The sequence below is a fragment of the Sus scrofa genome, chromosome 6, assembly GCF_054392235.1.
Source record: "Sus scrofa isolate SSC_HxYL_T2T_F1_AM1 chromosome 6, Sscrofa_HxYL_maternal_Yorkshire_Landrace_v2.0, whole genome shotgun sequence".
In the NCBI taxonomy this organism is placed as follows: Eukaryota; Metazoa; Chordata; class Mammalia; order Artiodactyla; family Suidae; genus Sus; species Sus scrofa.
Window position 1 is genome coordinate 77,756,239 of NC_139388.1, and position 21,262 is coordinate 77,777,500.

General features: G+C 49.3%; 2 protein-coding genes across 7 annotated transcripts in view; both read left to right on the top strand.

The window, feature by feature from the left end:
- PRDM2 (PR/SET domain 2) overlaps positions 1 to 4,687 on the top strand; it is a 120,287-nt gene extending 115,600 nt beyond the window's left edge. For all 6 annotated transcript variants that reach the window (XM_021097561.2, XM_084962865.1, XM_084962867.1 and 3 more), the window contains one exon: positions 4,378 to 4,687. Coding sequence is in view for 1 of the 6 variants with exons in the window: in XM_084962867.1 (XP_084818993.1) it covers positions 4,378 to 4,384 (7 nt within the window). In the remaining 5 variants the exon portion in view is untranslated. The remainder of the gene's footprint in view (positions 1 to 4,377) is intronic.
- A 5,469-nt stretch (positions 4,688 to 10,156) lies between these two features.
- KAZN (kazrin, periplakin interacting protein) overlaps positions 10,157 to 21,262 on the top strand; it is a 1,160,468-nt gene continuing 1,149,362 nt past the window's right edge. The window contains exon 1 of the mRNA XM_084962915.1: positions 10,157 to 10,526. The gene's annotated coding sequence lies outside the window, so the exon portion shown is untranslated. The remainder of the gene's footprint in view (positions 10,527 to 21,262) is intronic.

Genomic DNA, 21,262 nt, shown 5'->3' on the forward strand with positions numbered 1-21,262 from the left:
GTGCAGTTGTTTAAGCCCAGATGAGCTGAATTCCGAAACTCTGGGGTCTTTTGTGCTGTGCCTCCCTCCCCCCATTCCCCCCCACACACACCTGGACAGCTCGCTCACTCCTCCCTTCCTCAGCAGGTAGAGTTTCTGGGCATGGCCTTATTTCTCTGGGGGTTCAGGTGGGGAGTAGAAGTAAAACCCACTTTCCCCAGAGAGTCTGTCGCGTGCAGGTGGAACTGGGCCCGCCTTTTGGGACCCAGCCCCAGCAAGAGGACTTAGCTGAGTGGGGAGTACAGCAGAGCAAATTGGAGTTGGAGCCTGCACTGCTTAGAGCCGGATGGACAGACAGACAGACGGACGGACAGCCCAGGAGACCATCCCTCCCCTCCCATCTTACAGATGGAGAAACGGGGGCCCAGAGAACAGAGGCTTGGCTTGCGAGTCTCGTGGAGAATGGCGGGCAGTGCCAGGATGAACAGTTCTCGACTCTGGGTCCCATGCCTGTCCTGGGATCATCCCTCTGGCAGGCGCTACATGGACTTTGTGCTGATGCGCCCGCAGGGTGTGGCTTCCAGCTCGGGACAGGTGTTTTTTGCAGCCTGAGGGAGGGCCAGGTGCCGCCGGATTGATGCCTGCAAGAGAGTGGTGTTTCTGTGGCCACTGCAGTCTCAGCTGTGAGGACACCTTGCAGACCCAGGCCCTCCCCCGGGGCCCACACCTAGATGGATGCATTCTTATCCCTCGGTTTCAAACGTGTGCCGCTTCCCGAGTCAGGTGCTCAGACGAACAGAGGCTCCGTTTCGTCGGCATCTGCAGCTAACAGCTTGTCACTCACCAACAGTGAATGTTCAGAACGCAACAGTTTCATATCTAAGTGCCCAAAACTTGCCACTTAAACTCTTATTTAACTTTTTTCTGATGTTTAAATTCATAGGTATGATATGTATGCACATTATTTTGTAAAAATGACTGCTCTTAAAAACATCTGACTTAGACCACTTGTCGTAGTCTGCTGGGGCTGCCATAATATCACGCCACAGACTTGGGGGCTCACACAACAGATCAGCTGTGGAACAACCTCTCACAGTTCTGCAGGCTGGAGAGCCAAGATCAAGATGCCAGCATCATCGGGTTCTGGTGAGAACTGTCTACCTGGCTGGCAGATGCTACCTTCCCGCCGTGTCCTCCCACGGCAGAGGGAGGAAGCCTGGTGTTTTTTAAGGACGCTAATCCCATGATGAAGGGGGCCCAGCCTCATGACCTCATCTAAACCCAGTCACCTCCCCGGGGCCCCATCTCCAAATACGGTCGCTTGTGGAGGGGACACCATTCAGTCCACAGCGCTGGGTCTCGCGGTTCCAGGATGAGGTTTCGAAAGACCATAGCAGAGGTTTTTAGCCACCCCTATTTCTCGGAGAGGAAACTGAGACACAGAGGGCCAAGTGGCAGCCCTGACTCCCAGATGGACAGTGGATGTTAGGTGGTCAGTGCCCGCTGTCCATGTGCTGGGCTTTGTTCTGAGGAGAGGGCGACATCCTCAAAGCGCCCAGGACGGCTCCTTGTCCTGCTGCCCTTGCTGGGGTAGCAGCTGTATGACCAGCTTACTGGACGGGCTGACCCGAGTGAGGGGCCAGCAGGGAGGAGCTTGGCTTTTCTCCAGCATCTGCCTCCCACTGTCCTCTCTTGCGCCCCCTTTTTCTGTGTCTTCATTGTGTCGCAGGCAAAGCCCGGAGGGCTCTGTCCGCTTTTAGATTTAAAATACTTGCCACGTGGCCTAGTCCTGCGTGAAACTTCCGCAGCATGCCCTGTTTTGCCTGTCTCTTTCTACACCCAGGGGCCAGCCAGCCTTGTGACCGAGGTGCTGGAGGGCGGCCCAGGGGAGGGACTGACGCCTCTCTCTTGTCTGGCCGCCCCGGGGATCCTCCTCTTGGCTGTCACTGCTCCTTTGGCTAAAACTGGCTGTCGTGGGGCAGGCTTCTTGATGCTAGACGTGCCACGGGGTCCAGAGAGCGGCGTGGGTGAAAGGGTCTCTCTGCTAAGCCCAACCTCTGCCATCCTTCCCTCAGCTCCAGTCCCAGTGGTCCCACCACATCTCTGCTGCTGGGGTCGCCACCCTGGAGGGCTGTCTCTCAGGTGGGGGGCTGGCAAGATGGCTTCTTCTGTGGACCCCGCTCCGTGACCCACAGCACACGCCCGTATCCCAGCCACACCAGAGTAGGGGACCGCAGGCCGCTCCAGCCTGGCCCCTGCCCCTGCATTCCTGTCCTCCTCCTGCTCAGGTTGGCGGGGCATATGCAGGCCTCCCCTGGGAAGGAGGCGCCCTCTCTTGAAGGCAGCCTGCTCCACTGCAAACAGCTCTCCGTCCAGCCCTGTCAAGGGGTTGGGATTGACACGACACAGTGGTTAAGAGCACGCTTTCTGGAATTGAATCCCAGCTCCAGGAATCCTGGCAGCTCCTTTACTTTCCGTGTTTCAGTTTGCTTCTCTGTTAAGCGGGTCACTAACAGTAATACTGTTCTACATCGTGTTTTATAAGGGACTTGAGCATCTGTGGATTTTGATATCTGGGGGGTCCTAGAGCCAGTGCCCTGCAGAAACCAAGGGATGACTGTCCCTCTGCCATGGGTCTGTCGTAAGGATTGCATAGGGTAGTGCGGGAAAAGCACGTAGGAAAGTGCCTGGTACGTAGTAAGTCTTCCATAAATCAGCTCTGCTATTACTATTATTCTCATTGAGTTAAATTATAGTAGTAGTAGTAAGTTATTATTAGTAGTAAGAGTAATGACGACCTGGTCCACCGGGTAAGAGAACTGAGTCCCTGAACTTGGCCCAGCCCAATTCCAGGCTCACACTCACCCCAGTGCAGCAGATGTTCTTTTTTTTTTTTTTTTTTTTTTTTGTCTTTCTGTCTTTTTGCCTTTTCTAGGGCCGCCCCCGCGGCATATGGCGTTTCCCAGGCTAGGGGTTGAATCGGAGCCATAGCCACCAGCCTACGCCAGAGCCACAGCAATGCGGAATCCAAGCCACGTCTGCAACCTACACCACAGCTCACGGCAACGCCGGATCCTTAACCCACTGAGCAAGGCCAGAGATCGAACCCACAACCCCATGATTCCTAGTCGGATTTGTTAACCACTGCGCCACAAGGGGAACTCCAGCAGCAGATGTTCTTCAACAGTCAGTCTTGTGCCTGGCCCTGAGCCGAGATGTCCACAGAGGAAGCATGCGGGCTGAGCCACTCCCTCGAGCAGAAAGCACACACAGGCTCTGGGCAGGGCTTGACCTGGGGTCACGTCCCACCTCTACCACAGGTCATCACCTGACCTTGTAAAAATTCCTTCTCTCTGAGCCTCTGTTTCTTGCATTCGAGGATCCGTGTCATTAGCCACCAGGGTCGTTTTGAGTGTTAGCATGACATGAAGTGATGGTGTAACTAGTCTGAGAGGCTGTGTGGCCATTGCTACAGCAGCTGCACCTCTGCATTCCCCTGGGGGATTACATCGCTAGGAATAAACTCCGCAGAAACGTACACCAGGAAACACGCACAAGAACGTTCGTATGTTATGTATGCACATCCTACTGCCCAGCATTTGCACTTGGCATCATATGTGTCTTCTAGACATACATAAGAACATTCCGGCAGCATGTTTCACGAAGGCCCCAAACTAGAAACTACCCAATTGTGCATTGGCAGTGGGCTGGGCAGATGAAGGAGGCCTCACCCTGCACTAGGATCCTATGGCAAGGAGACTCACAGACATAGCAGGCAGGAGAAGGCAGACACAAAAGGATATGTACTGACTGATGGCATTTACTTAGGTTAAAAAACAGGGAACGTCAATCTGTGGTGATAAAGGTCCAGTTATCCTAGAAGGGGGCCTGGGCGGGGGCTGGGGGGTTGGGGGGCTGGGGCACAATCTCTTTCCCCCGACGGTGCTGGTACACAGGTGTGTTCACTAGCAGTTCATCAGGCTATGCTTTTTCTGTCTGCGTGGTGTAGTTCCAGAAGGAGTTTAATGAGAATGTTTTAGGGTTTGTTGTTTGGTTGGTTTTTTTAGGGCCGCACCCTCAGCATGTGGAAGTTCCCAGGCTAGGGGTCTAATCGGAGCTGCAGCTGCCGGCCTGCACCGCAGCCACAGCAGCGCTGGATGGAGCAGCAATGGTGACCCCCACCTCAGCTCACGACAAGGCCGGATCCTTAACCCACCGAGCGAGGCCAGGGACCGAACCCATATCCTCATGGATACTAGTCAGATCTGTAACCCCCTGAGCCACAGGGACCTCCTAATTAGAAAGATGAAGTGGAGGGATGGTGCTTGAAGAGCCCGCGGTGGGCACTGGGTATGTAGCCGTGGTGGTTGTTATTTTTCTTTTCCTTTTTCTCCTCAGCACCTGAAGTGACCTGGAATCAGTGAAGCCAAAGGGACTGGCCTTCTGCCCTGCAGGGAGTACCGACCGACCTATCCGGATCCATGAGCCTGCGAGAGAGGGAGGGAGTGTGTGTGCGCGTGTGCGCGTGCGTGTGTGGTCTTCAGACGAGGGTCCCAAACCCCAGGGAGGCAGGAAGGCAGCTGACTCCACACGGCGGCGGCGGGTGACACTGGGTGCAGCCCCCTGGGACCGCGATCTGCCTCTCAGCCTTCCTGCCAGGATGGGGCCCCTCCTACTATGCAATTTTTCAAGAGCTCCTTGATCCTGCTTTTCGCTTCTCCCGTTGTCTCTTGCCACGTCAGGGACCTGGGTCTGGCCCAGGGGTCAGCTCCAGCCCGGTCGGAGGAAGGAAGGGCTAGGGGGGCGGGGCGGGGGGAGGCCCAGGTCCCCTTCCAGCCGGCCCGGCCCCGCCCTCCCTCGCCCCCCCGACGTCTCTGGGAATCCACTGCCTGCAGACACGTCGGAGCCTCGCTGATCGGCCCCCGCGGCCGGTGCTTGGAAGCCTTCCTCCTTTGCCTGAGCCATCTGAGCCGCTGGCTCTTGAGTCGTGTCCAGATTTGCCCTTCAGTCCGTCCGCCTGAGCCCCGGGCGAAGGTGTCCTCGCCTCGTTTCTTAGATGGGGCCCCTCCCTCGGGAGAGGCGGGGTCGGGATGCCCGGCTGGGGGCCCCCGGGGAGACCTCCCCTGCGGGGCAGGTTGCGGGGGTGGGCTTCCTTGCCTCACTTGGTGGGACCATCCGCACCTTTCGTGTCTGAGCTTCTCAAACTGGCTGAAAAGGGAAGCCAACCAACCAGACAGAAATTGGGAAAAGAAAACTAAGTTGGAGGATGCAAAAGCCTGGGGGGGGGGGGGAATAAAAGATTTCCGGAAGCCGTCCATCGCCTGCCAGGGAGCAGCGGAGTTGGCCGCGACTCTGGCGGAACAGTCCATGTTTCGGAGAAACGGGTGAGCTAAGCTAGGAGTTGGGACCCAGTTCAGTGAGGGTCTTGGGTTTTGTGCCTTTGGGGCAGACCCCAGACAGGGATGTCTGAGTCCACTTTGGCGCTGTTTTCTCAGCCCCCTTTGCAGTGGGGAGACGTCACACCCAAAGTGGAGGGAGGGAAGTGGTACCAGAGGTCGTGCAAAAAAAAAAAAAAAAAAAAAAAAACAGAAAAACAAAACAAAAAAAAAGGGACTTTTCTTCAGGGCTACTACGGTTGATCTTGCAACTCTGTAAATATGTACGTAGACACTTTTCAAAGCACGTATTTATGTCCCTGACTGTACATGCCCCATTTTTAAAGTTTTATAACTTGTGTTATTTAATGAGTCAGTCGACTGGCTGCAGCGTGGGGTCTGAGAAGTGTCCAGGAGGAAGGTCTCACGATGTCCTCACACGGGCAGGAAAAGTGCCCAAGTCACACTTTGCCTGCGTCCCACCCAGCGGAGAAGCGTTGTTTGTTTTCAATTCTCACAAACTGGAATCCTTTGGCCCGCTGCTAAAACCAACCCTCACAAGCATGAAAATCCGTGGCTGTTCCTTCCCCTAACGATACAATTTTGTCCCCTCGGTCCCCTCTTCGTGCTCTGTATCCCAGCCTCTCAGTTCTTGAGGGGTTTTTCTTTCAGCAGGGAGGAAGGCCCACGAACCCAAAGCTTGGGAAGTCACCTTCAGCCAGTGGCAAGTTCTGGAAAGTGTTGTGGGGGCCTGGGGGGGGGCTTTTTTTTTTTTTTTTTTTTGCATGTGCAAACGTGCTGGTCAGCCTCCAATTCTCAGACTGTTGGCAAAGCGGTCACAAATGTTCCAACCATGAAGGGGGGGTGGTTTCTGCCAAGAGCGGTGTTTCCTGGTCAGTGATGGTCTTCGAGCGTGGCTTTGGATGGCCGAAGAGGGCATGTGAAGATAATTAACCATGAACGTTAATTTCTCTGCCACGTGAAGAATATTAACAATAAAAGTGTGACGCACGATTGTGAGGAAGAGGCGTGGGAGTGAACCTTTTGGTCCCCGTGTTTGGCCTCTTCTGTTTCGGTGACTTCTGTGCCTTCAGGGTGAGAGTGGGCTGGGGGATCCCCAGAGGCTCCCCTCCAGTGATGAGAGAGAAACCTCAGGTTTCTGGGAAGCTCTGGGTGGGAACAGCCCCCTCTGGGGAGCAAGCCGACTCACTCTCCCACCTGCCAGCCAGGAAGTTAAAAAACCATTTTGCTGAGATGAGGAAGGCGGCCTGTGATCCTTTAAACAGCTTCACTGGGAGCAAATTCACATGCTATACAATGTACCCTTTTAAGTTTCCAAAGCACTGGGTTTTAGTATATTCAAAGAGTTATGCAACCATCACTGCACTCAATTTTACAACTTTTCCAGTCGACCCAAAAGAAGCCCCCAACCCATTTAGCAGTCAGTTCTTATTTCTCCTCAACCCTAGGCAACCACAAATCTGCTTTTCCTGTAGATTTTACCTCTTTCATAAATGGAAGCATACAAAAGGCAGGCTTTGGGGACATGCTTCTTTCACTTGGCGTACTGTTTTCAAGGTTCATCCAGGTTGCAGCCTGTGTTGGGGGGACTCCAGTCCTTTTTATGGCCAAATATCCCATTGTATGGATATATTGCATTTCATGTATCCATTCTCCAGCTGATAGACTTCGGGGTTGTTTCCACTTTGGGGATATGAAGAAGGCGGCTGCTGTGAACATTTCTATAGAAGTTTTTGTGTGGATATAAATTTTTTTTTTTTTTTTTTTTTAGGATATTCCTGGGAGGGAATTGGCATGTCCTATGGCAAGCCTATATGTAACATTTTGAGCAACTGCCAAACTATTTTCCAAAGTGGCCGCACTATTTTACATTCCAACCAACAGTATCTGAGGATTCTAGTTTCTCCACATTGTCCCCAGCACTTTTCATTGTCTTTGTAATTTTTGCCAGCCTAGTGGGTGAGAATCCCCATACATTTTTTTTGACGAGCTACCCATCCACCTGATCACACATCCTAGGAACGTGAGATACTAGGGCCTTGGGAGGATGGGGATAAGGACAGGTGGATTTTTTTTTTTTTTTAAATGGCTCCACCCAAGACTTATGGAAGTTCCCAGGCTAGGGATGGAACCTGGGCCTCCACGGCGATCCGAGCCACTGCAGTTGGATCCTTAACCCACTGCACCACAGCGAGAACTCCAAGACAGGTGAATTCTGAGGGAAGGTGAGAGAGAAGCATCTTCGTGGGTTTAGGGGTGGGTAGATGGTCTTTGCCCACATCCAAATATTGCAGAGGGGTGGGAAGAAGAGCCCAAAGCTCACCTAGAAACTTAAAGCCTTTTCACTTAAAAACTTTCTCTGAAAAGATGATATTAGAATTCTCTAGAGAAACAACCAATAGGAGGTATATATTTATATAAATATAATATGTAATACATATAAAAGGAGACTTGGCTCATGAGGTTAGGGAGGCTAAGAAGTCCCATGATCTGCCATCCGTAAGACAAAGGAGACCCAGGAAGCCTGGTTGGTGTAATTTATGCTGAGTCCAGAAGCCTGAGGATCAGCGTAGCTGATGGGATGGATCCCAGCTCAGGGCAGGAGAAGATGACACACTCCAGTTGGAGCAGGGAGCCTGTGGGCAAAAGGGCCAACTCCTCCTTCCTCTGCTTTTTGTTCTTTTGAAAGCCTCAAGGGATCCCTGACCCCCGGAGGGAGGGAGACCTCCTTGACTGAGTCCTCTGATTCAAATGCTAATCTTACTGGGAAACACCCTCACATCACCACAGGAAACCGTGTTTAACGGGGTTGGTACCCCATGGCCTGCTCAAGTTGACACAAAGTAGCCCTCACTGGTGACTTTCCATCTCTAGAGGAAACCTATCTAGAAAGCACACAGCAGGAATCTCCCAGTGAGGTGAATTTCATGCATCAGGCTCACCCCCTTGGCGGACCCCCTGGTCTAGCCTGCAAGATCAATTTCCCACAGGCCTGGCTTTCGGTGGTGGAGGGGGCAGCAGGAACGGAGGCAGAGAAAAAGGAAGCGGTTTAGGGAAATAAAAGGGGCTGATGCAGAAGTCCTTTGAGGGCATAGAGGTGGGACCTGTCACCCAAAGCAGGACATAAGGGAGGGCTTCCTGGAGGAGGAGGACGTTTGCAGACCTGACAGTTCTCCTCACCTGATCTCCATGTTGGGCATAAGAAAGTTTTATGAAGCTTTCTTAGTTATTGCAAGTAGCCTGGAATTGTAATAAATAACGCACTCCTTTTGAGTTCCGTCAGATACCCGCACGCACATAATTCCAGCTCATTCTTCTAATGAGCCTTGAGGTGGACAGGGCGGGTCTGGTGTCTCTTCTGGCAGATGGCGCTCTGAGAGTAGGTGACTCATCCAGGCCACAGTGCTTCAGTGTCAGCCAGGACCTGAGCCAGCCTCCGACTCCCGGCACAGGGCTGACACTCACAGGCACCACTGACCGAGCACCGCGACATCATGACAGCCCACGTGAGACTGCGATGGCTAGTTCGCAGATGAAGAAACCGAGGCCCAGACATGCTAAGCAATTCGTCCAGGGTCACACAGCTGGCAGATGTAGGTGAGGGACTGGATGCAGACCTTTCCAGCCTAACATCACTGTTTCCCACTCTGCCCCCTCACTCCTCCTTCCCGCTATTGGTTGCTCTCTCAAGACACCCTCAGATGGCACTGTCACTGCTGAGGTCAGTCCCCAGGACACAGCAGTCAGCTGCTGGACTTTTGCTCTGCCTCAGATCGCGGTCATTGGAAGGACAGGTTCAGAAGCACAGGCTCAGAGGTCACCAGGTCTGGGGTAAATCCCAGCTCTGGTCTTTACTGACCGTGTGGCCTTGGGCTGGTCACTGCCCTCAGCCTGGTGCTTTGACAAGATGATCACTGTACCTACCGTCCTTTGTTTTAGGGAGTGAAAATCAGCTACCACTGTGTCTCCTTAAGGGACGTTAGCTTACCTCTGGGATCACCTGGCTGATTGTTAAACTAGAGACTCAGGCCTACACCCCTACATCCACTGAGTCCCAAACCCAGGGGGGTGGGGGTGGGGGGGAGTCTGGGCTTCCTGCTTTGGCAACAAGTTCTGCATGTCCCATCAAGTTTAATGCCACCGAAGCTGAGGAGCAGGGTGGGTCATAGCAGAGACTGGAAATAAACATCCCCAGCCTCAGCCAGACCACCGAGTCAGGGGCGCCACAGTGGTTCTTCGAGTTCGCACGAACCAGCTATGGGTGATTAATGGTGATTAACCAGCTCTGGTGATTGTTTTGAGGTGGTCACTGCTGGGAGAGGGGAGATCCGCTCCGGAAGTGGACTCCTTCCAGGAGCTTTGGAGATCCTATAGGAACTGCCCCTCCCGCCCCCCCGCCCCGTGTCTGGTAAGAAACCAGAGCAGAGCTAAGCTGCGGACAGGGATCCGGAAACGGGGTCCCACAACCGCATAAGGGATGAGAACCATCTCGAATTCCCAGGACAGGTAAGACCGAGCCCAGAGGGGATGGCGGTGCAGACTCGAGGACTCTGGCGAGGGCTGGAGTCCGCACGCCGCTGAGTGAGCAGCCCTGGAAGTCGGTCTGTCCTAGAACCAGGCTGCGGGGAGCTGGGAGCCGCGAGCGGTACCGGAGCTCCCCCGCGGCTGCGATGCTGATGGCCGCCAGCAGAGGGCGTCCTCCTCGCGCCGCGGCTTCGGGCTGGGATGAGCCAAGTGCTGCGTGTTACCGCTGATTAAGGTCAAAAGGAGCCCGAGGCCTCAGATTTGCTCGGCTGAGGGGTGGATGGCAGGTCCCTGAGCTCCCTGCTCGGAAGACGGAGGCTGTGCAACCTCCTCTGTGTGAGGTGAAGGCAGAGAAGCAGTGGTCTGGGTGGGATGTGCTGCTTCCTCTGACCTGTGGGTCCTGGGGGCGAAAGTCCTCTAGGTCAGGGCTCTAGAAGCTTCAGAATGCCCCAGCAGCTTTGCCTCCCCACCGCTCCACGGAGACGCTCACCCCCCGCTGCAGGAGACCCGTGCCCTAGAAGGAGCCCTGGCCCCCACCTGCCGCCAGGCTGGTAGGGTTGGGGCAGGAGGCACCCAGCCTGGTGGGAAACAGATCCTGCAGCCTGTCCCCTGTGGATGGAACACAAAGTAAGTGTGTCCCTTCTCCTTCTGATCTGGCCTCCTACTCCAGCTGCTGGCCACATTACAGGCAGGTTTGCAGTAGGGTGAGGCAGGGGACGGTCACTCCCAGGGATGTGACTCCTGGTCACTGACGTCCAAGCAGGGCCTAGGGGAGAGGGGCTGGTGGGCACTGAGAGTTAGCACTTGCACAAAGCCAAGAATGAGGGTCTCCTTAAATCTTGCACCCAAAATGCCTTTCTTGTCTCCCTCCAGCTCCGTTCAGGCAGCCTGTGATGCTTGCGTTTCTCTAGGTTGCATGCACACCCCTGAATCCTATTATGTCACTCTAAGAACGCTCCAAGAATTTTTGGTGCACCTAGAATAAAAAATTTCCTTTTCTGGATTAGAAGGCCCTCTGGCCCCAGCCTCACCCTGCACACCACCTCCTCCTCCCTTCCCTCTCTGTTCCCACCATAGCAAGTGTCTCCCTGCTCCTGGGCTATGTAAGCTCTCCTCTGCCACAGGGCCTTTGCATGTACAAAATCTTGTGCCTGCAGTGATTCACCTTCCAATAGCCACATAGCTCTCCCTGAATGTTGTCTCCTCAGCTTCCTTTCCCAACGTTCCCTCTCCTGGTCTTGTTGACTTTTTTTTCACTGCCTGAGATGCTCTAGTTTTTCAGCTTCTCTAGCATGTCAGCCCCACAGGGGCAGGGGGACCTTGCCTGTCTCTCTCCCTTTCGGCTCTGATGTCCAACACCCAGGAGGCCCTCAGGCTTCACTGTGGGGATCTGTTGAGGGGTGAAACTCATTCTCAGAGGAGCCCTTGATGAGTTGGGAATCGGATGCAGCTGGGTGAAAATGGCTGGTTTGCAGCCTCCAAGCTGGGTGGAATATGCTGCCCGATTTTCAACCATGGCCTGCTTCTGACCAGGGGTCTCTCTGTGGCCCAAGGTGGGGGGATGTGGGGGCTTTTCTTTTAAATGTCCTGCTTTAGAGGTAGGATTTCCAGAGAAGATCCAGCATGCCCAGTTATGATAGCGTTTCAGATAAAGAAGGATTGATTATTTATGTATTTGCTTTTTTAGGGCCTCACCCATGGCATATGGAAGTCCAATCAGAGCTACAGCTGCTGGCCTACACCACAGCTCATGGCAACGCCGGATCCTTGACCCACTAAGCAAGGCCAGGGATCAAACCCGCATCCTCATGGATACCAGATGGGTTTGTCACTGCTGAGCCACAGTGGGAACTCCCAAGGAGCGATTTTTTTTAAAAAAGTATAACCTATGTCCCAAGTATTGCAGGGGTCGTACTTATACTAAACGATTGTCGTTGATCTGAAATGAGAACGTAAAGTGTCCTCTGTCTTCACCTACCGAATCTGGCAGGCCTCTTCATCGGGCTAAGTCCCTCTGCTGTGTCCTTCTCTTCTGGGACATCCTGCCTGGGGTTCCAGCTGGTCCCTGCAGGCTGGTGTGCCAGCCCTGGCCCTCAGCCCAGCTGCCGGGGCAGCGGCTCCCCCGGCTCTTAATGACAGCTCCTGCCTTGGATGGGAAGGTCACCAAATGTCAAGTGGGGCCCTGAGGACTCTAGAGAGTGTTTAAGTGACTCTTAACACATGCCTATGTCTTGGGGTTGTGATTCTGACCTTTGCTGGATGCCTAAGTTTTGTTTTTTTTTGTTTTGTTTTAAGCCATCTTGCCTTTCTTAACCATCTGATGTGAAAGATTGCTTGACAGAGGGGCAAGCTAGGGCAGCAGTGTGGGCATCCACTGGCAGGATGTTGCCAGATGCTGTCATTCTTGGGCAAGGAAGGGCTCCTACTGCTGCAGACCCCTGTCCCTCCCTGGGCAAGGCCAGGTGAACCCTTGCAAACCAGATGTTCCATCTGACCTGTGCTTTTAGGTGCTGCTGGCAGGGTTAAGGTGCAGAGAGAGTGCAGGCAGGGGCGTGGAGCTCACAAATGCTCCTTCTGGGGCCCAGGAAAGGGCAGCCTGAACTGTGGGCCACCCATCCCTTCTGGGACTTCTTAGGCCTGGGCTGTGCCCAGCTCCGAGTGACTGCTTAACCTCAGCACCAAGCATAGGGTTGGTACTTAAGTGGTTCTTGAAAGACAGAATTTCTAATTTTTCAATTAAAAAATGTACATTATGGTAACTTGAGAAAAATAAGGACAATCCCAAGAAATCCCCAGTCATCAATGGACTCTTTAGTGCATGATCCCTCAGGTTTTTATGTAAACAAATATTAGCTGACCAGCTGTGCCACTAGCCTGCTGTGTGACCTTGAGAAGTTGTTAAACCTCTCTGTGCCTCCATCGTCTCATCTGTACAATAGAAATGATCACAATCCATGGAGGAGAGAGCTGAGTCTCTCTCTAGAGTAGGTGTGGGCCTCGGGGAATATGCAGGAGTGAGGCTTTGCTTTCTTAACCTCATCAAATAGCCCTCCAGGTCCTCCCCAAGGGCACATTGCTTATTCTGGCTGGGTTCACTGTTGGTAACCCATTTCTAAGTCCCGGAGTCCAGAGGGCTTTTACCTGTGCACTCAGCATGGTTGCATTAGTCAGGATGAGCTATTTATGCTGCAGTAACAAACAAACCCTTGGTGACTGATGACAAACGTTTATTTCTTGTTCCCACTGCGTGTTCATAGTGGATTGGCTAGGCCACTTCTCCCACACTTGCTAACTCTTGGATTGTATTATTATTATTTTAACTTATGGCAAAAACACAGCTGCAAAAATTCATGCAAAACAACTGTACAGCTTGGTGAATTAGATAAACTCTTGCCTGACTGCCACCCAGGACAGGCATGGAACTTTGCTGGTCACTCCATTCCACTCCTAGCCTGCCCTCTTTGCCTCCAAAAGTGACCCCTGTTGTGACTTTCATAGGGATCACTTCCTTGCATTTTTTTAGTTTGCTTTTAGTTCAACTTTTTATCTTGAGATTAATGGTTGATTCCTATATCGTTGTAAGAAAACAATGCAGGAGTTCCCGTCGTGGCACAGTGGTTAACGAATCCAACTAGGAACCATGAGGTTGCGGGTTCGGTCCCTGCCCTTGCTCAGTGGGTTAACGATCCGGCGTTGCCGTGAGCTGTGGTGTAGGTTGCAGACGCGGCTCGGATCCTGCGTTGCTGTGGCTCTGGCGTAGGCTGGCAGCTGCAGCTCCGATTCGACCCCTAGCCTGGGAACCTCCATATGCCACGGGAGCGGCCCAAGAAATGGCAAAAAGACAAAAAAAAAAAAAAAAAAAAAAAAGAAAACAATGCAGAGATCCTGTGTATCTATCCCTTGCCTAGCTTCCCCGGAGTAGCAATTGTTATTGGTAATGGCACCATTGTTACACTGCCTGGACATTGGCACTGATATGGTCAATCTGCAGAGCATCCATCACTAGAGAGCCCCCACATCACCCTTTTATAGCCACTCCAACTCCCCTCCTCCCCCATGCCTCCCTTTAAGTCCTGACAACCACGAATCTGTTTCCATCTCTAATTTGTCATGTCAAGAATATTCTATAGACAAGCTCCTATAGCCTGTCACCTTTTGGGATTGGCTTTTTTTACTCAGCTGAATTCTCTGGCGATTCATCGAGGTCATTGGGACTATCAATGGTTTGCTTCTTTGTATTGCTGAGTCGGGTTTCATGTATGAATATATCACTATTGTTGAACCAGTCAAACACTGGAAGGTAGCTGGGTCGTTTCCACTTTTGCACTCTGATGAATAACGCTGCTAGAAACTCATATGTATGGGTCTTTATGTGAATGCGCTTTTCCTTTTTCTGGGATGAAGTCTTGCCAGTAGCTATAGGTCTACTTTTGTTTTTAAGAAATCACCGAAGTGTTTTCCAACATGGCTGAACTAGGAATTCCTATTGTGGCTTAGTGGATTAAGACTCTGGCTAGTATCAGTGAGGATGTGGGTTCGATCCCTGGCCCCACCCATTGGGTTAAGGCTCTGCATTGCTGCAAGTTGCAGCATAGGTCACAGATTTGGATTGGATCTAGCTGTGGCTGGCATCTGCAGCTCAATTTGACCCTTAGCCTGGGTACTTCCATATGCTGCAGGTGTGGCCCTAAAAAGAAAAAAAAAGTGGCTGGACTGTTTTATATTTTCCAGTGGATGAGTGATCCACTTTCTGCATACTTGACAGTATTTGGCAGGGTCTGCATTGATTTTAGCTGTTGTAGTTTTAATTTGCCTTTCCCTGATGGCTGTTGATACAGATGTTTACATGTGCTTATTTGCATCTGTATATCTTCTTTGGTGAAATGTCTGCTCACATCTTTTGCCCAGGTTCTAATTGGATTGTTTACTTTTTGCTGTTGTGTTTTGAGAGTTCTTTATATACTCAAGCCTGTATTCCTTCACTGAATTTGTACTTGTATTGTTTCTTCTAGTTGGTCCCTTGACGTTTTGTCCTTTTAACAGGGATTTGTCCAAAGCAAAAGTTTTTCATTTCGATGAAGTCCAATTTCCCCAACTATCCTTTTATGGATCATGCTTTTGGTGTCCAATCTAACAACTCTTTGCCCTAGATCCCCAATTTCTCCTTGGTTTTCTTGTTTGGATTTCTGTTTTTCTCCCAGTTTTATTGAGATAAAGCGACATCCAGCACTGTTTAAGTTCAAGGTGTACAGCGTAATGATTTGACTTTCGCATCATGAAATGACTACCATAGTAGGTCTAGTGAACATGATCTCACAGATACAAAATGTAAAAAAATATTTTTTTGGGGGTGTGTGTAATGAGAACTCTTAAGACTTTCCTAACTGTCACATGCAACATAGAGCTGTGTTCGTTTCATGAATCGCGTTGAACATTACACCACTAGCACCTCTTTAGCTTATAACTGACAGTCTGTACCTTCTAACCACCTGCCCCCAATTCTCTGTCTCCCCATCTCCTGCTCTGGTAACTGCAAGGCTGATCTCTTTTTCTAAAGTTTTTTTTTGTTTGTTTTATTTTGTTTTAAGCGTAATTGACCTACAGCACTGTATTAGTTTCTGGTACACAACATAGTGATTCAGAGTGTGTGTACATTACAAAACGATCACCACAGGAAGTCTAGCTACCATCTGTCATCATACAAAGATATTATATTATTATCGACTATATTAAAACATTATATCTTCTTTAAACGTTTCATAGTCTTGTGTTTTACATTTAAGTTGGTGGTCCATTTTTTAAAATTACTCGATGAATTTTATTACATTTATAGTTCTATATTGATCATCACAACCCAATTTTATAGCATTTCCATCCCAAATCCCTGGCACATCCCCCCATCCCCCAAACTGTCTCATTTGGAAACATAAGTTTTTCAATGTCTGTGAGTCCTTATCTGTTCTGCAAAGAAGTTCATTGTGTCCCTTTTTTTTTCAGATTCCACACCTAAGTGATAGTGTTTGATGTTGGTATCTTGCTGTCAGACTGACTCCACTTAGCATGATAATTTCTAGGTCCATCCATGTTGCTGCAAATGTCGTTATTTCTTTCCTTTTAATGGCTGAGTCATATTCCATTGTGTAGATGTACCACATCGTCTTGATCCACTTCTCTAGTGATCCATTTTGAATTAATTTATTTTTTTATTTTATTTTTTTTGCCTTTTTGCATTTTCTAGGATCCTTAACCCACTGAAGAAGGCCAGGGATCAAACCCGCAACCTCATGGTTCCTAGTCGGATTCGTTAACCACTGAGCCATGACGGGAACTCCATTTTGAATTAATTTTTACATACTGTGTGAGACTTAGGTCTAGAGTCTTTCCCCCTTTGTTTGAATATCCGCTGACCTTGGCATCTTTGTTAAAAAAGACTGTTTCCAGGAGTTCCCATCATCGCTCAGTGAAAGCAGATCTGACTAGTATCCATGACAACACAGGTTCAATCCCTGGCCTCGATCAGTGGGTACAGGATGCGGTGTTGCCATGAGCTGTGGTGTAGTTTGCAGATGCGGCTTCGGATCTGGTGTTGCTGTGACTGTGGAGTAGGCCAGCAGCTACGCTCAACCCCTAGCCTGAGAACTTCCATATGCCAAGGGTGTGACCCTAAATAGACACACATACATACACACACACATGGCTGGGTTTCCTCCACTGAATGACTTTTGCATCTTATCAAAAATCAGTTGGGGAGTTCCCGTCGTGGCGCAGTGGTTAATGAATCTGACTAGGAACCATAAGGTTGCGGGTTCGGTCCCTGCCCTTGCTCAGTGGGTTGGGGATCCGACGTTGCCGTGAGCTGTGGTGTAGGTCGCAGACGTGGCTCGGATCCCGCGTTGCTGTGGCTCTGGTGTAGGCCGGTGGCTACAGCTCCGATTGGACCCCTAGCCTGGGAACCTCCATATGCCGCGGGAGCGGCCCAAGAAATAGCAAAAAGACCAAAAAAAAAAAAAAAAAAATCAGTTGGGCATGTTTGCGAGAGTGAGCCTATTTATGGCCTCTCTATTTTGTCCCATCAATCTCTGTGTGTTATCTTTTTCCTGCCTTCCTCTGGCAGTTGACTGGAGGCCAGTATTAAAGAGCCCCGATTCGTTTTAACTGTACAGTCTTGAAATCAGGTAGACGAATTCCTCTAGCTTTATGATTTTTTTTCCCCAATTGTTTATTATGGTACCTTTGCCTTTCCAGATAATTTTATTTTTTTGTCTTTTTGCTATTTTTGGGCCGCTCCCGCGGCATATGGAGGTTCCCAGGCTAGGGGTCAAATCGGCCTACTCCAGAGCCACAGCAACGTGGGATCCGAGCTGCATCTGCGACCTACACCACAGCTCACGGCAACGTCGGATCCCCAACCCACTGAGCAAGGGCAGGGACCGAACCCGCAACCTCATGGTTCCTAGTCAGATTCGTTAACCACTGCGCCACGACGGGAACTCGCCAGATAATTTCAGAATTTTAATCTTTATCTACAAAAATAATCTTGCTGGTGCTTTCATAGGAGTTGTGTCAAACCTACAGATCCATCTGGGAAGAACTGACGTTTTTACTACGTTGTCTCTTCCGATCATGAACACGTGTCTCCATTTGTTCAGATGTTCTCTGATTTCTTTTATCCATGTCGTGTGGGTTTCAGCCTAAAAGCCCTGAACACGCACTGTTAGATTTTTACCTCAATATTTTGTTTCGAGCGATGGTAAATGGTGTTATATTCACGTGTTCTTTGCAAGTATAAGAAATAGAATTGATGTGTGTGTAGATCTCGTATCTTGTGATTGATGAAGTCACTGTTAGTTCTGAGAGTTTTTGGCAGATTGCTTGGGATTTTCCATGGAGACCTCATGCCATCGGCAAAGAGAGACCATGTCATTTTTTTCTTTTCTTATCTGAATGCTTTTTTATTCCTTGCTCAAAGTTGGTATTCATTCTTCTTTAAATAGTTGGTATAATTCTCAAGTGAAACCATCTGGGCCTGGATATTTTTTTTTTTAGGAGTTTTTGCATTATGAATTCAATTTTCTTAATAGCTGCAGAGTTATGCAAATTATCTATTTGATAGTGCATGAGTTGTGGCAGTTTGTGTTTTTATTTTTATTTTTTATTTTTTTTGGTCTTTTTGCTATTTCTTTGGGCCGCTCCCACGGCATATGGAGGTTCCCACGCCAGGGGTTGAATCGGAGCTTAGCCACCGGCCTACGCCAGAGCCACAGCAACATGAGATCCGAGCCGCGTCTGCAACCTACACCACAGCTCACGGCAACACCGGATCGTTAACCCACTGAGCAAGGGCAGGGACCGAACCCGCGACCTCATGGTTCCTAGTCGGATTCGTTAACCACTGCGCCACGGCGGGAACTCCAGTTTGTGTTTTTAGATGAAAGGAACCAACTTATTTTTTTTTTTTGTTTTTGTTTGCTTGTTTGTTTGTTTTGGCTTTTTAGGGCTGCACTCGGGGCACATGGAAATTCCCAGGCTAGGGGTCAAAATTAGAGCTGCAGCCGCAGGCCTATGCCACAGCCACAGCAATGCCAGATCCGAGCTGTGTCTGTGACCTGCACTGTAGCTCACGGCAATGCCAGATTCTTAACCCACAGAATGAGGCCAGGGATCAGACCTGCATCCTCATGGCTACTAGTCAGATTTGTTTCCACTGAGCCAGGAGGGAAACTCCAGGAACCAGCTTCTTAGTTATCCAGTTCATGGGTGTATAGTCATTCCTCATAGTCCCTTATTATCCTTTTGATTCCTCTGTTTCATTCCTGACACAGTTTGTTTTTTGTTTGTCTCCTGGAATTTTATCAGTTTTATCAGTTTTTTCAAAGAACCAACTCTTGGTGGCATTGGCTTTCCATATGGTTTTTCTTTTCAATTTTCATTGATTTTCTGGTCTGTGGCGTCTCCTTCCCTCTGCTTTGGCTCTGGGTTTATTTTGCTCTTCTTTTTTTAGGTTCTTGAGTTGGGATCTTAGATTATTGATGTGAGACTTTTCCTTCTCTCTAATATATGCACTTGGCGCATACATTTCCCTCTCAGTGAGAGCTGTGCCCCAGACATGTTGATATGTTGTGCTTTCATTTTCCTTCGGTTCTGTGTAACTTTGATTTCTCTTGTGACTTCCTCCTTGACCCATGAGATATTTACAGATACATTGCTTAGTTTACAAGTCCTGACTCCATTTGGTTGGAGAATACCTTCTGTATGATTTCAATTTTTTTTTTTTTTTTTTTTTTTGCTTTTTTAGGGCCACACTCGCAGCATAGTAAGTTCCCAGGCTAGGGGTCAAATCGGAGCCACAGCTGCTGGCCTACAGCACAGCCACAGCAACTCGGGATCTGAGCCATGTCTGTGACCTACACCACAGCTCACGGCAATGCTGGATTCCTGACCCACTGAGCTGCAACGGGAACTCTCTGATGCAACATTATTAACTTATTTATCTCATAACTGGAAGTTTGTACCTTTTAACCACCCTCACCCATTTTGCTCACCCCTCTCCTACCTCTTGCACCACAGTCTGTTCTCTGCATCTATGACTTTGGCTTTTTCAGATTCCACATATAAGATCATACAGTGTTTGTCTGTCTTGGCCTGACTTGTGTCCCTTGGCATAATCCAGGTCCATCCATGTTGTCACAAGTGGCACTTTCCTTCTTTTTTATGGCTAAATATATTACAGTGTATGTCTCGTATAGTCCATTGCGTGTATTTACCGCATTTTGTTTATCCATTTGCCAACCCCCCACCCCCTCCCCACCCCCTGTGCCTGTGCCTAGGTTGTTTCCATGTCTTGGCTGTTGTGAGTGATGTGCTGTGAACGTAGGGGTGCAGACAGCTTTTTGAGATAGTCGTTTCATTTCCTTGAGAAATGCACCCGGAAGTGGAATTGTGGGTCCTTTGGTAGTTCTCTTTTTACTTTTTTGAGGACGCTCCATGCTGTTTTCCATGGTGTCTGTGCCAGTTTATATTCCCGCCCATAGTGCACTGGGGTTCCCTTTTCTCCACATCTTTGCCAGCATTTGTTATCTTTTGTCTCTTTGGTAACGGCCATTCTAACAGTCTTAGAGTATAATAGCTTTGATTTTGATTCGGGTTTTGATTTGCACTTCCCTGATAATTAGTGCACCCTGTTTTTTGATTAGGTATGACATTTTGTGATGCTATTCTGATTTTTATATCTTTTTTTTTTGTCTGTTTTTCAGAAGTTTATCAGGGGCGTTCCCGTGGTGGCTCAGTGTGTTACGAACCTGACTAGCATCGATGAGGTTGTGGGTTCGATACCTGGCCTCGCTCAGTGGGTTAAGGATCCCGCATTGCCACAAGCTGTGGTGTAGGTTGCAGATATGGCTCAGATCCTGCATTGCTGTGGCTGTGGTGTAGCCCTGCAGCTGCAGCTCTGATTAGATCCCCTAGCCTGGGAACTTCCACATGCCACAGGTGAGGCACTAAAAAAGCAAAAAAAAACAAAAACAAAAAAAAGTTTATCAGGAGTTCCTGTTGTGGCTCATCAGAGACAATCTGACTAGCATCTATGAGGATGCAGGTTTAATCCCTGGCCTCGCTCAGTGGGTTAAGGATCCGGTATTGATGTGAGCTGTGGTGTAGGTCGCAGACCCAGCTCAGATTCTGCATTGCGGTGGCTGTGGTGTAGGCTGGTGGTTATAGTTCCAATTTGACCCCTACCCTGGGAACCTCTATATGCTGCAGGTGCAGCCCTAAAAAGACAAAAAAAAAAAGTTTATCAGCTCTTTTCTTTATCCTTGATGTTCAGAAACATCACAGTGTGACTAGGCCTGCCTCCCTTTTACGTATGTTATACTTGGTGGGTACTCTGTCGGGAATTTGAAATTTTCTTATTTAAAAAAATACGTAAATTTATATATGTATTTATAAATTTATATAGCATATATATATTTTTTTCTTTTCTCTTTTGAGAACTTCTATTGTTGTGATGTTTAGCTCCTGGATTGAACTTCTAGTTTTCTTTTTATAAAAAATTGTGGTTTTGATTCTTCTATATTTTGTGAGACTTTATTTGTATGGCTGCTTTTCTATTTGTTTTTAACTGTAGACATTTTAAATTCTTAAGAGCTATAAACATTTTCCGTTCTTTTGTATAAGTGCACTCTAATTTCATGGATCCAAAATTATCTCTAATTCACTTTTTTTTTTGGGGGGGGGGGATTTGCACCGAATTCACTGTTTCTGCGGAACTGCTGTCTCAAGCTTTTATTTAGACACGATAGAGTCCTTCCATATTCCAGGCACTGTTCTAAATAGTTTTACAGGTGTTTTCTTTCTTAATCCTTCAC